The 14,569-nt window shown below is 40.8% G+C and overlaps 1 protein-coding gene across 2 annotated transcripts; it reads left to right on the top strand.

The window, feature by feature from the left end:
• Positions 1-86: 86 nt before the first annotated feature.
• Positions 87-4,394, top strand: tada3l (transcriptional adaptor 3-like). 2 transcript variants are annotated; one of them, XM_079341381.1, is made up of 9 exons: positions 87-251; positions 586-826; positions 982-1,229; positions 1,460-1,565; positions 1,681-1,816; positions 1,905-2,008; positions 3,332-3,438; positions 3,577-3,768; positions 3,862-4,394. In XM_079341381.1, the coding sequence occupies exons 2-9, from the start codon at positions 617-619 to the stop codon at positions 4,052-4,054; spliced, it is 1,296 nt and encodes a 431-aa protein (XP_079197507.1). In that variant the 5' UTR covers positions 87-251; positions 586-616; the 3' UTR covers positions 4,055-4,394. The 2 variants fall into 2 exon arrangements, with proteins under 2 accessions (XP_079197507.1, XP_079197506.1); XM_079341380.1 differs by lacking the exon at positions 87-251 and adding an exon at positions 258-436.
• The last annotated feature ends 10,175 nt before the right edge of the window (positions 4,395-14,569 follow it).

The following is a 14,569-nucleotide window of genomic DNA, read 5'->3' as shown; positions in this document are numbered from 1 at the left end:
GCCACAAAATGGTTTGTTCCGATGAAACCATTTGACAAACTGTGTAATAATGTTAAAACTTCTCTGTTTTAAATTACAACATGATGATCTGTAATACTCCATACATTCTTCTAATATTTTATCATTTGTGCTTTATATGTAAAATTTATATTTTTGTCGATAACACGACTCATTAATTTGTTCGACCATGGTTCACACCCCCATCAATCAGTCAGAATGGTTTTTCCCATCATGGAAACCATTCACTGACGGTAAATATCGTTGCTGTTAAATATGTTAAAATATGAATTGGGGCTACATGTGTATGTCTGTAGACTTTAGGGGATTTTAAATCGCCTCTATGTTAGACATTTTTTCCATAAAATCGTGTAATTACACTGTGCGACATCACAAAGGTGGAATAATCTTCGCAGTTTGGGCCCAGTGTGTGCGAACGGTGTGTTCATACTGTGTGTGTGTGTGTGTGTGTGTATGTATACTATATCATTACATGTATGTGAGAGACACACTAACGGACTCCGTGTGGAGACCACTATGAGTGAATCTCATCATTTCTTACACTCTCTTCCCTTCTGCTTTTATTAGAGAAATCAGCAGATCTATTCAAAGCAGCATTATGAGCGAGTTAAAGGACTGCCCTCCTCTGAAATACTATGACTTCAAGCCGGTGGAGCATGTGAAGGTGTGTCCCCGCTACACTGCTGTCCTCGGCCGCTCAGAGGACGATGGCATCGGCATCGAGGAGCTGGACACTCTGCAGCTGGAGCTGGAGACACTTCTGTCCTCAGCCAGCCGCCGCCTCAGAGCCCTGGAGGAGCAGAGACAGGTAGGACAGAGACTGGTCCCTCCCTCACACGCTTTTCCTTACCATGTGGTCTGATGTTCGTTGAGTCCCACTTTATAACCTATATGACACACAAAGCTTCTGCTTACATCAAATTCCTGGTTTTTATTCACTGTTTCTTCTATTCTGCATCTTAGATCCTCACAGACTGGCAGGACAAGAAGGGAGACAAGCGTTTCCTGAAGCTAGGAAAAGACCCAGACCCCGCTGCCTCCTCCCGCCACAAACCAAAGAAGCAGAAGTTGGAAGGCAAAGGCAGTCATGGGCCGGGTCCAGGTCCTGGCAGACCCAAATCCAAAAATCTGCAGCCTAAAGTTCAAGAATATGAGTTTACAGAGGATCCACAAGACATTCCCCGCACTCCTAAGAATGATGCACCAAACAGGTCAGCAGTTGTTAGTCTTTTCCACTTCTTCTTTGCTTCCTGAAGTTAAATATCATTTCAGGGGAGTGAAGATATCAAAACATTAGTTCTGCAATTCATATATTAGAAATCTATTTCTTCATCGAGCCCCAAATCCCTGATGACACTACTGCTCAGCATATTACTGAAATAGAAAAAAATATTTTAAATCATTTGTATTTCTCTGGATTGTAATTTTGTCCTTTTACCAGATTTTGGGCATCGGTGGAGCCGTATTGTGCTGATATCACAAATGAAGAAATCCGATTGCTAGAAGAGCTTCTGAAACCCCCAGATGATGAAGCGGAGTATTTCAAAGTACGACATAGTATTACATGGACTTGTTATGTGACACCTACATTTCTCTTTTTCTCTTTATGTGAGTTGTATCATTAAATGTGTTGAGCTTCGGTACTGTCCTTGTTAAATGTAGATCCCAGCACTGGGTAAACACTACTCTCAGCGGTGGGCTCAGGAAGATCTGCTGGAGGAGCAGAGGGAAGGAGCACGAGCCAACGACAAGAAGAAGAGCCTGATGGGGGGGCCGCTGTCTGAACTGGATGCAAAAGGTGGAAGAACACTGAAGCTTGTTTGGATGCCAGACTGTACATAATGCATTAGCATCTATTATAATGTTTTCCATGTTGATTGCTTCAGATGTGGATTCTTTGTTGAAGAAGTCAGAGTCCCAACATGAGTCCCCAGAAGATGGATGTCCCTTTGGTCCGCTCACACAGCGACTGCTCCAGGCCCTCGTCGAGGTTCGTATGTCGAGGACTTACTCGGAGTCCAGAGTAACCAATCATACAACTTCCAATCATACTCTTTTCACACATACAGTAATCTCCTGAAAGACTGGAGATTTACTGGAGGAGCTGCATATGTGAACGCAAACAGCCACATTGAAAAATGTCCCTGCCAGTTTCTCCTACCAGACACCTCGTGTTTTTTCAGCAGCAAGTCCGAGTAGGCTGATGTGAGAAGGCAGCAGGATATTCTCCAGAGAGTTCTCCTTAAGCCAATAGGAGGGAGAGAGACATTTGTATACTGTTACTGCGCACATAAAGTGTCTGCACACGACCTCTACAATCTCCATGCACGCAATTAAACAGCTGCTGTTTGCCAGTATGTTGTTCTCCACTCTGTTGTAGATATTGTCAATCTGTTGGATTACATAGCACTGATTTAAAGGCAAATCTTGTCATTATATTCCTCCAGTCTGGTCTGGAGAAGCTCCAGAGCAGTCCGTAATTATCAAGATATTATCCAGAGTTCATGTGAAAACAGCTTCTGAGATGCACCGATTGCAATTTCTCTGTCTGATTCTGTTTTTCAGTTTTTTCCTGGTCTGACCTGCAGATACCGATTTCTAGCCAATACTGATGTCTTTCTTCAAAGCACTAGAATTGACAGCAAAAACAAATCATGCATTTAAGTTCATTACAAAACACTGACTGTAAAGTAAATGTTCCTATTTCAAAAAAAGTTTTAATCTAACTCATTGAAAAATGTAATGATAAAAACAGCAAAGTCTCTCACTGCCTCAGTGAACGCTGTTTGTAGCAAATAGTTTTTTTATCATGAAGGCTGGGCAAAATATGCATATCTATGATGTGTCATCAAACTTTTGGACAACATGTTCATGCACTATATTATATTTCTGTAACCAAATGATACTATGGGAATATTAATTAGCACACTCCGGTACGCTGCGCACACACACACACACATCTGCCATACGCAGAGACATGAGGGGGGAGCAAATGCAAAAAAACACTGTGTGTTATTCTCCTGTTTGTTGAACCTTTTTCTCACCTGCTGATGGACTGATGTTAGCTTGTTGTATGTTTGACCCTCCATCAGTGTTTTTGTAGCTGTGTGTGAGTCTTGGGCTATACTTGTTAGGACTGGACGGTTTCAGTTAAGCAAAAGCTGCAGATTGCAGTCACCAGCCGATCTATCTGTGCACCTTTTGATCCCAATAATGCAAAGTGTCTCATGACTGAGATGTGCCATTTAAAACATCTGAATCCAATTTTTTTTAAAAACAATTCATTGACAAATGTGTATCTGTTTTCTTCCAGGAGAATATTATATCCCCCATGGAGGATTCTCCTATCCCCGACATTTCAGGGAAGGATGCTAATGATGGTGCTGGTACTTCTCCTCGAAGCCAAGGAAAAGCTTTTAGGTACTTGATAAAAACATGTTGAATGTGTGAGATCTAAGAGGCATCTAGAAGTTCTAGTTTCTGCAACAGGTCTTCACATACTCCGGTTTTTATGCCTTGTACCACATATCTTCTATGTTTCTTTTGTCCCCCTTCAAGTGTCCCTCACACACGCTCTCTGGAGGCGAGGATCAAGGAGGAGCTGGTGGCTCAGGGATTGCTGGACTCTGAGGAGCGTCCTGGACCAGGAGGAGACTCGGAGGATGAGGTCCTGGCAGAGCTGCAGAAGAGACAAGCAGAGCTTAAAGCCTTGAGTGCTCACAACAGAGCCCGTAAACAGGAGCTTCTCCGGTGAGGACTCAGATCAACTCTGTTGTTACATAAACAATACTTTGAGTTTGATGCACTACAGCTGCTGACATTGACTCTGCTGTTTCTTCACAGGTTGGCCAAAGAGGAGATGCGTAAGCAGGAGCTACGGCAGAGAGTCAGGGTGTCTGACAACGAGGTCATGGAGGGATTTCGACGAATCATGGCGGCCAGGCAGAAGAAACGCACACCAACAAAGAAGGAGAAAGACCAGGCGTGGAAAGCTCTGAAGGAGAGGGAGAGCATCCTCAAGCTCCTCGATGGATAGAGAGAAAAAAACCCAGGTTTTGTCTAGTTTATTTCCAGAAGAAACACTGAAAAAGGAACAGAATGAAAGAGACGAGGACAGCTGCGACAGCTGTGACATGTATGTATGATGATGTATGATACAGTTTAAAGCAGCTTGATTTGTGTAGAGATGTTTCTGTAGTAGATTTTAGTTTATGTTGTGTACAGCAGGATGCTCATTTGATCAGCAGTATTCAGAAAGCATCAGATTTCCTTCTTTTGTTGCTTTTTTCTCTTTGTTTTTTTAAATCTTTTTTTCTGTTTACTATTGTAATGTCAAGAAAACCGTACGCATGGTTTAATAAATCAGTGCCCCTCAATCTGACGTTTTTTTTGGTGTGTTTAAAACAAACAATCCAAAGGTAAATGAAATGTATATCATGATTATTATTTGTTTATTTTACAGGGACTCATGCAGTCAACATTGCTTCATACATAAATACTGAAGTCGATGCCATGCATACAAGTTTCTAGCCGTTGCTAATTTGAAACCCGTTTCCCTGGATACGCTTGTAGAATTAAAACAGAATAACAAAAACAGGGATGCCATATGAATACAGACATTATAAACTAAATAAGACCAAACAGTAAAATGAGGATTATAAGAGGAAACGGTCAGTGCTCTCAAACTTGCTTCAGTTTGAGAGACTGTTTTACTTGAATTTTTATCAGTTTTTTAATCTCAGATGGTAATGTATTCCCCGTACTGAGAAGGATGAGTAACCATATGAGCTTCTGCGTTTCGGTGCTCTACATTTCCCACCTGATGTCGCTCTTGTTTGTCTTTGAATCATATGGTGGCAAACACATGTACATCACTTGTTCAGGGGCTGAGTCATAAACTCTTGTTTTGATGCATACTCCCAGAGCTATGCTTATTTATTTGCTACATGCATGAAAGAACTCGATGTGTGGAGCTGTGAGATAGCACCTGAGGAAGAGTCCGGTTGGGCTGCATCATCTTCATGGAACCTGTCGAGTTTCCCACATCAGAAACAGATGATCTTAGAACAGACTGCTGCTACAGATTAAATTGTCTGAATGCTTGTTAACCATTCCCATGACATCCTTGGTACATTGATCACTATTTGACCTTTTTTCCGAAACTTTTAAAACAATGGAAACACACCTTTGCCATGTATTCAAGCCACACGATGCTAGTACTTAATTTGCTAGTACTTATTGACAAGTGTTGAAATTAAAATAAGCTGCACCTTTTTCAAAACAATATTTTATTTAAACCCAGTAACATGGGTTGATTGGGTCGTTCCAATTTAGTGTTCAGTGTTAGCATTACTTTGTTTGTTGGGGTGGCAGTAACTTACTCTATAGGGTTTTGGATCGGGAAACAGAGGCTCGCTGGTTCAAGTCCTGGTGCAGACCAAAACATGGAGGTTGATCTGGTCTGGATCAGATGTGTTTCATATGTAGCAGCCCCACTCTGACATCTCTTCACTAATGCAGGTTCTGCTTGTACATGTGTATATTTTGTTCATATTTGTGTGATCAGCATCTATCATTAAAAGAGTGGACAACAATTTCCCTCAGGGATTAATAAAGTAAGTACAAAATGGTTGTATTTAATGTATCTGTTTAAAATTATGTGAAACAAATATGGATCTTTAAGAAGGACTCAGGTGTCTCTTAATATATAACTAAGATCAGAAACAAGTATGGAGATCCTTTGCTCAGAAGCTATCGATGGGATGAGATTATATGTAGGTTCAACTTCCTCTGTTTATTTATTGATATTCAAATGATTGCACTGGTAATCTCCTGTTTCATTGTGTAGAGGTCAAACAGGCTGAACGAGCAATTTGCAAAGAAAACTTTCTTCTAACAGACGGACATTGCGAGCAGACAGACTCTTAAGTGACAAACTGTGTGTTCTGACCAGATGGGCCGTGGAAGTGGGATAAAGAGAGACAAACAGTCGACATGAAAGTTATGGAGACAGACAATACAGTTAAACAAAGGAAACAGAGGCTAAACAAAGGCAAGTGCCTTGAACTAGAAACAGTATTTATGACAGACACCTTTTTATTGTGTTTCTCATAACATACTTTACACCTGTTTTTTTCTTCCAGAAAGTCCTTTTTTTCCACTTGCTACTGCTTTTGATGTCTTAAAACAAAGAAACATTCGAGTAGGTGTTTTCATATTTAACACGATTAATTGTGGGTCATTTTTCTATTCTGTGAAAACATTTTCATCCTTAAAGTCATTGCCAACTAAAAAAGCATCCTCTTAACTGAGTAACCACTAGGTGGCAGTCATTTTCTTTTGACTAACTTGACCTGGAGGATTTACACAGCGAAGGGCCGTTGGTTGACATTGACCCAACATGGTCAGTATGGTCCTGTCTTTATTTGAAGATACCCTCCTCTGATCTTTATCCCAGTGTGAAGCAGCAGAGTGTGTGTGTCAAGCTGTGCAGCTGTTCCTGGGGGCCACTCGGTTCACATTACAACAGTCAGACAGACACACGCCTAACACCAACTTGTGCCTGGAGCCACAATGACACTTTGTTTTGAGATGATAAACATCTGAACACACTAAAATACACATAAATCTAATTACTACATTTATTAAGAGTTTTCATTTGTATTTAATTCCATGCTTAAAAAATAGATGTAACACCTGAACAACCCAGACTGTAAGCTGTTCTTATAAGCCAGATGGAAGGATGATTTAATTCAGTTGTGCATACAGTGATTTTTACAAAATTAGCTGCAATAGAAAGAGCCTTTGTGTAAAATGACTTGATTTCCATAATACAGCAAGAACATGTTTTCAGAAATGCAGCGCTTCAACAAAGACCCATTTGTCATTGAAACCTTGTGTCTGGTGTCTTCCACGCAGATTGATCATGTTGTGGGCCCACGTGTGTGAAAGCTTTTAATAACATGCACTCCTATTGAATTGTTTTGCAGGTGAACGAGAGGCTGAATAGAAAGCTGTTGCGGCCCCCGAGGCTGGGCGTATCACACACAACGCTTTTGTTGCATTTATTGTCATTAGACCTTAACTGAAGGGCAGGTGGGTTTTGTTGATACAATGCTCATACACGCTCAATGATGCCCGTCTGCTGTTTGCACATCCCGTATTGAGCTGTTTTTGAAGAGCTAACCAGACTCCTTTTTTTAAAAACCAGGTGGTGTGTCCCTGAAGGATCTTTGAGGCTCTAACTTCAGCCGCGCATCCACTTGTTCACCTAACTCTCTCTCTCTCTGTGCTCTCCTCATGTGAAATTCAGCTAAGTGGTGAGCTTCTTCAGTCCTCTCTGCCATAGCCTGTAAACTTTTAAGGATGTTTAAGAAGACTGCTCTCATTTGGAGTGTTTTGGTAAATAACTTGAACTTCAGTACTTTGGAAAAAAAAGATGGACAGAGGCTGCATGTCTAAAAGCTTTGTCTACATCTCCTCAGGCAACAACACATAGAGTGTAAATACAGAGCCGTGTGGGCAGGCACACACTCACACACAGACACACAGACACAGACACACACACACACACACACACACACACACACACACACACACACACACACACACACACACACACACACACACACACACACACACCCTTGACACTATCACTCTTCATCTACTAGTTGGGGGATTTCTGTACATAGGCTCTTTGTTTTATCAGTTTGTACTCGAATGTTTCTTTCTCTGGGTTCTCTCCTCCTACTCCACCTCCGTTTCTGCGTTCCTGAGCTGCAACTTAGCATGGACTAAGTGAGGCAAACACACACACATACACACAGAAACACACACACTTGGGGGTAAAGGGATTTAACATAACCCTGTCAATCTTTGGTCAGCTTTCATGCTTTTTTTTTAAATGGTGCGTCTGTGACAGAGATACAGAGGTTGTGACAGCTGTTGAGGACGGCTGTTTCACTGAGAAGACCCTCTGTCCAGCCAGGCCACGCCTCAGCTCTCCTCGCGCACAGAGAACTATTGTCTTTAGCTTCCACTATTATGATGTCATGGCATGTCCTTCCTCATAGAGCTGCTGTTGCTGCTGTTGTTGTAAAACTCGAAAGACCATTATCCTCCTGTATTAGGCACAAACACAAAGTCTCACATACCTTGAACACTCTTGTGTGCACACCTTTTTGGCTTTGCTTTTCCTTGGCCTGTTTTGAATCCTATTTGCTTCTCATTTGCATGGCAGTTGATGCTCTTCTTGTATTGCTCCTGAAATTGGCAGCTCTTATGTAAATCATTTCGCCTCTTCCAGCCCCACCTGCTTGGGCTTTGCTAATCAGGGAGGTGAAGATATAGAGTCTTGAATCCCTTTTTAAACCCACTTGTCTCCGGGGTATTTTGTTCATGATAAACACAATCAGCAACAGATAAGCTATTAAAGGATATACAGAGACAGACTGCGAGGGTAGCCTATATTTTCATAGAGTCTATTTAGGTTGGTGGTACTTTGACTTTTCATCTTGTGACACCAATATGTCAAAATTTTACTCATTCCGTGAAACATCTTAACATCATGGTGGTGACCATGGGTACAACAACAGCCAAAAATAAGCACCCTGGCATTGTGCTAATGAACATGTTGCCATGCTAGCATTAGCATAACGCTCAATTAGCCTACAGTGTCTCACACAGATGTTTTTGACTGTTAACCTTAAGCTCCTGTTATAAAGAAAGACGCTATGTTTGATAATCTTAGCTATTTTGTTCATGATATTGTAATGATGGGATCCAAATTAAACAAAATAAATGTGAAATCAGGATTTGGAGGTTATTTTTTTTATTTTTTATTTTTTCCTATACTAATGATCCCGAGGGAAATTCAAGTTATAGACAAACATGCGGTTTGACGCTAATACCAAAGCCCTAAAACAGAAGTTACTATAATGAGTCGTTAATACTAAGATGAGAGAGTCTCAGCCCATGTTTGCTTAAGGTTTTGTGACTCTTTTTTAAAGTCTCAAGTCATGCCAGTTCCACAAACAACCGCCATAAATGCCAAAGCTTTTTCTCTTTTCAGCTCTGCCTAGAAGCAAATTGTGACATGTAGAGTTCCCTGAGTGAGTCCATTGTTCTACTACGTTTACTAACCAGAAACCACCCACTTTTTTACCATTAACCTCAGGCTTTTTTCTGTAATTTATTTGTAATAAGGGAAACATTTCATCCTGTTTCCTGACTTATCATTTAGAAGCAGTGTTTAACAACCTGTGATGTATGAACATTGTCAGTCTAATCATTGAAGAAATTAGTTGGCTGGTGCTTAAGAATTTAGGCTTCACCTTATTTATTAAATGTTTACACATTTTAATGTGTTGATGCAACTTTAGAAAAGTTCACTGTTCCCTGTCTGTGCAGACCTGTTGGTTCAATAGAGACTTTTTTAGTTAAACTCAAATTAGCTTCAATTCCAAATTAAGATATTTGCAAAAGCCCCTCCTAATAATTGCCGGTGCTCTGTGCCATTAGTGTTTGGCTATACGTTGTTAGAATCAGCAGGCATTACGTTAGATAAGACAGAAAGAGTAAGATGGACAGGAGTAAACATGTTAAAGTGCTGTTTGTCATATGACAATACGGACAGAAACTTCCCTTTGGAGATGAGAACAGATAGCAGAGATATGTGGAAGGGGCATATAAGAGGATGATATGTATTTCAAAATGGTTTCAATTCAACAATACTGCCTCAGTCTCTCGAGAGACTCACACATCTGCAATTTTCCTATTTTGTACATTATTGTACAGTTGCAACTGTAGAGAATATTATAATAGTCAACTGACTTGTTTTGCGTTGTCCTTTTCTAGACTTTCTGACCACTCAAAGTGGCTTCAAGCTACATGCCACATTCACTCATACACATTCACTGACTGGAGCCTGCCACACTGACTTTGCAGCATTTTGGGTTTAGTATCTTGACATTTTCCAAGACCACTTTGACTCTGAATCTGAACATTTAATAAACATTTATCAAACAACAGATGTGCCACTCACAGCAGCTAGTTTATAGATTAGGTTTTTTTTTTTACCTTCAATAGCTTAACCTGTAAGTCAAGAAAAAAGGCCTTTTCTGGCATGTACCAGTATCAAGTGATATTTCTATGAATATGTGGTATCAGCAAATGTTAACTGGTGTCTTAATTGCTTTTGAGTGAGCCAATATGTTTTCATTTGAAACATGGCCAGTTGTTCCTTCAGATGTTTAGTATCCCTTGAATGCTTTAGTTACTAATTTATCATGATGCATTGGCATATTTGTAAGCTGGAACACAGCAGTAAACATCTTTAAAAATTCCCACTAAGTAAATGTCAGACGGTTGTTATGTCAACAGGTTTATTACGGGTTAACTCATGAATTGTGACTGGAAGAGATCTGACTTGTGGTTAAGGGACACCAGAGGTCCCTGATCTCCTCCAAATTGGGTTAAAAGGCTAACTCCTTTCCTGTGAATTCCATCAAGCATTAAGATGTTTGGGCAGAGAGGACATCACCAAATCTGTGAATTATAGTCACTAAGGAGAGAAGGAGACACAATGAAAAATACATCTCTCACCACCCACCACTTCTCTGCCATCCCCCCTCTATCCTCTTCATATCTCTCTGTTGTTTCCTCTACTCTGTTATTATCATCCAGATCATTATCAGGCTCACTCTCCCCTCACTGCGATGGAGAGGAGGGCCAGCCGCCCACATGGCGTTGGTGAGAGATTTTTAACAGCGGCAGCTCAGAAGCAGGGGGGAGAAAAGAGAAGACAAGAGGCCCAATAAAGTCCATCTAAATATAGAGGCAGAAGGCCTCTTCCCCTTGTCCTTATAAAGAGCTGCTGGTGAATCCAGGACTATACTCATTCCTGTATAGAGAGCTGATCTCTCTCTCTAGGATCAGAAACAGAACTGCTGGCGCATGGAAACACAGACTCATGCACACAAACACAGTGCTTCATGAGACAGAGAGGACAGGCAGCTTAGTGAGTTTTTTTTCTTTACACGAGAGGGAGACGAGACGAAATCATGTTTGGTAGAACACACTAAATTAGGAGAGGTTTGAGGAGACTCCAAGAAATAAGTGATGGGGGGAGGTTCCAAGACATTAGAGGAGATCAGGAAAGAAGATAAGGATGGATTTGTGGCCAAAAATATCTCAATAGATATTAAAGTGTAAAACAACAAATCTCAGCTGGCCTGCAAAGACCCCTCTTTTTAGCTTGGTGAATTCTCCACTCCACTTTCATCTTCACTCACTTTATAGTGGCCTCGTTTTCCTAAAACCAGACCTTGCTTACTTTTCTTTAAACTTGATATGATTGTCACAATATCAATATGACACCATGTTGTAAATGAAAAATGAAGTAGCACCCAAGCAAAGGCCAAGCTATAGGCTATAGCTTTGCCAGATTTATGCTTGACTTGCAAAATCCACTTATAAGGATCTGTAGAGCTCTTTTATATGGTTTAAATATAGAGACAAATGAGGAATGTAAGATAAAAGAGAACAGAGAAGGATGAGTTCTCCATTCTTACCCCATCAAACAGAGGCTCCCCTTCAGCTTGCTAATTAATGTCATAATGTGTGCATGCATTAAGAAATAAATTGAACTTGGACATGTTGGATAAAAGAAAAGGAGAAGGCAATTTATAAATGAAGGCAAATGTTGCTGACACTAATTTATTAAGCAAATAAAAAGGTAACATTTCTAATTGGCTTCTTCACCTAAAAATGGCTACTTCCAACACAGAAGTAACAAACTAAAGCTTTTAATTGATTTTAGTTCCTGTCTTTGTAATAAAGGGTGACAAAATGATGATGAAGTTTCTTCCCATTCTGCCAAATGTTCTTAATCCTGAATGCAACCTTTATGCCAGACACTTTCTTGGCCAGGTATGTTATCTGTACTGGTTCTCAGAGAATAGAGTCAAGAAAAGTCACCATGAAGTCACCACCCGCGGCCAGCTGTAACACATCATCAGCTAGGTTTTTCTTTCTGAATTAAAGAACATGAATGTTAATTGGGGACATTTTTATGAGCTTTGGACAGAGTCATGCTAGCTGTTTTTTATCTATTTGCAGTCTTTGCACTAAGCTAATCTCACCACTGGTTTATCTAGCTGAAGCCGTATAGCAACATAATTGACAATAAACAGCAAATTAGCAGAACTATTAATTAATTAGTCCAAAAAAGTCGAATTAATTACAAGATGAATTTTTGACCTCAAAATCTATCTAATTACACATCATTTCCCTTTCCAGAGTACTATCTTGTGCATCTGAATGATTTGTTCATTAGAGAGCTGTAACTGAAAAAAAAAAAAAAAAATCAATTGTAAATGTTAAAGTTGCAGTCAGCATCACAAAGGTGACCTCCTCAAAGGACTTACTAACTCATGACATTTTCACATATCCAACAGCTGCGTCATTAAAGTGACTAATGTGATTTACTCATACATGGACTGTCGCTGTCTGTCTGACAGTTCTGTTTTCTGCAGTTGTTCAGCTGCAACAGTTGCATAGTACCATTAAATAACACCACACTGTCTTTGCAGGTCAGAATTAGCACACATATGCACACAGAGGCCCAGAAAAAATGTGTGCTGCGCTCTGTGTGAAGCAAACAGGAGGTCATTTTCACAGCTGTCCTCCTCTGCCAGCGGTGACAGCAAAAGTTCAGAAGTCAAACGGGGAAGAAAAAGGTTAACTGTGTGTTTTAAAATCCTCTCTTACACCTGTTGCTTACCAACTCCTGCGGTGTAAATGTTTGTGGCCACACACTAAGACATGTTGTGGGCACATGTACACACGCATTGAACGAGCACACAGTAGCTTAATCGAAGCTTACTTGGCTGAGACTGTGCTCTAAAGGCAAGTGCAGAAAACCTGAATCATAGCACAGACTCACACACTGAACATCAGCACGTGTTACATAAGAGCTCCTCTTCCACACAGACAACTCCACAGCACAGTCTGACAGAGTCAATGTCAAACTCTGCATGAAAGAGAAATAGGGATAATTTGTGCATTGCCTCTTGGTCGTTACGTACAAAGCTGAAGTGGATCAATGTGTGTATGTGTGTGTGTGTGTGTGTGTGTGTGTGTGTGTGTGTGTGTGTGTGTGTGTGTGTATGTGCGTGTGCTTGACTGTCAGTTTGTGGTTGTAAAAGCCCCACTGAGAGAGGAAACTCAGCTGTCAGTAGTTGTCAGACATTGGGCCTCTCACTCTCTTTCTTCGCTGATCTTGTTGTGGTTAACCTCGCTCACCCCCACCCCCACCTCTCTTATAGTTTCTCCTTTCCAACTCTTTTCTGCCCCCCAACAGCAGCATGCTGGATTTGAGGTTGAGGTGGAGGCACTCGTTTGGACAAGCATGTTGGCCAGAGATAAGGAAATTTGGCCCAGGACCAACAAACCTCCCTCTGGGCTGCATATGTAAAACACCAACACACAGCAAAGAAGTGTCTAGAATATTGTAGCCAAAGGTCAAGGCATTTATTTTCTTGTCTGTCATTGATATTCTAAACTTCAGCATTTCCTCACCACTGGATTTAACACTTATTTATTGGTTGCCTCTGTCTCATCCTACGACCTCTCTCTGCTTTTTCTACATCATTTGGGAGTATCTTTGCCAACACTAAAAGATTGTTGTGGCATGAAAAGGACATGAGGCTATGTGAGGCTGAAATTGTCCATGGCACTTCAGCTTAACTTGCTGCTGGGTTATATTGTGTTGTGTGGGGGTGGGTTAGGTGCTGCTCTCAAGGAGTGTTGTGGCGCTATGGCTCATTATTACAACACAATCTCGATGAAGCTCCCGGGGCTCTGCTTCAGTGAGACAAAGAAAGATCACATTACAGAGTAAGAGACTTGGATAATTAGAAGGAAGACACTAAGTGAAAGCAACTACTGCACACTTGTATGAATTCAGATAAAGGTAAACGGACAAATGCAGACAGTTCAAGACATGAACTGTAGCTCAGATCTACATATGCCTTGGTCAATGAGATCCACAAAACCCCTTCGATAGGCTCAAGAGGGAAACCTGTTCCAGCTGTAATTTTATCTGTCTTTTTTTAGTCTCAGCTAATTACACTCTCTTAACTCCCATTCACTCTGATAAACTTTTCTCCAACTATTAGACCTGCATGGGGCTATCTTTGAGGGTGTGAGACCTATCATTTAGGGCCGCCATCAGAGCAGCTGATAGGATACAGGTCTGCTGTTAGATAAGCAGTCTTTTCTGGCAGAGCCCTGAAAACTCTCAGTGATCCAGAAATATCCCGTCTATATTTTGCCAAACTCCCCCAGTTCTGGTTGTTCCATTTGGATTAGGATTTTCTTTGACTTTTCATATGAAGCCCCTTGCCTGTAAAAATGTATAGTTATCATTAATAATGTACAGCATGTAAGAGATCCATTTCTGTTGATCTATTACCATTATTTTATGGTGTAGTATGTCAGCACAATCTTGTTGCAGTCACTGTTGCCACGGTGACTGTGGTTCAGCTGAATG

This window comes from Symphodus melops, assembly GCF_947650265.1.
Source record: "Symphodus melops genome assembly, chromosome: 4".
NCBI classification, from domain to species: domain Eukaryota; kingdom Metazoa; phylum Chordata; class Actinopteri; order Labriformes; family Labridae; genus Symphodus; species Symphodus melops.
Note: the sequence above shows the minus strand (reverse complement) of the source record. Positions and strands in the feature narration are given on the sequence as shown.

Excerpts from the sequence above, each read along its gene's own strand:
- tada3l (XM_079341381.1), top strand. The coding sequence starts at position 617 with ATGAGCGAGTTAAAGGACTGCCCTCCTCTGAAATACTATGACTTCAAG. Across the intron at positions 1,230-1,459 it reads AAGAATGATGCACCAAACAG|ATTTTGGGCATCGGTGGAGC; the intron begins GTCAGCAGTTGT and ends TCCTTTTACCAG. Across the intron at positions 1,817-1,904 it reads GTCTGAACTGGATGCAAAAG|ATGTGGATTCTTTGTTGAAG; the intron begins GTGGAAGAACAC and ends TGATTGCTTCAG.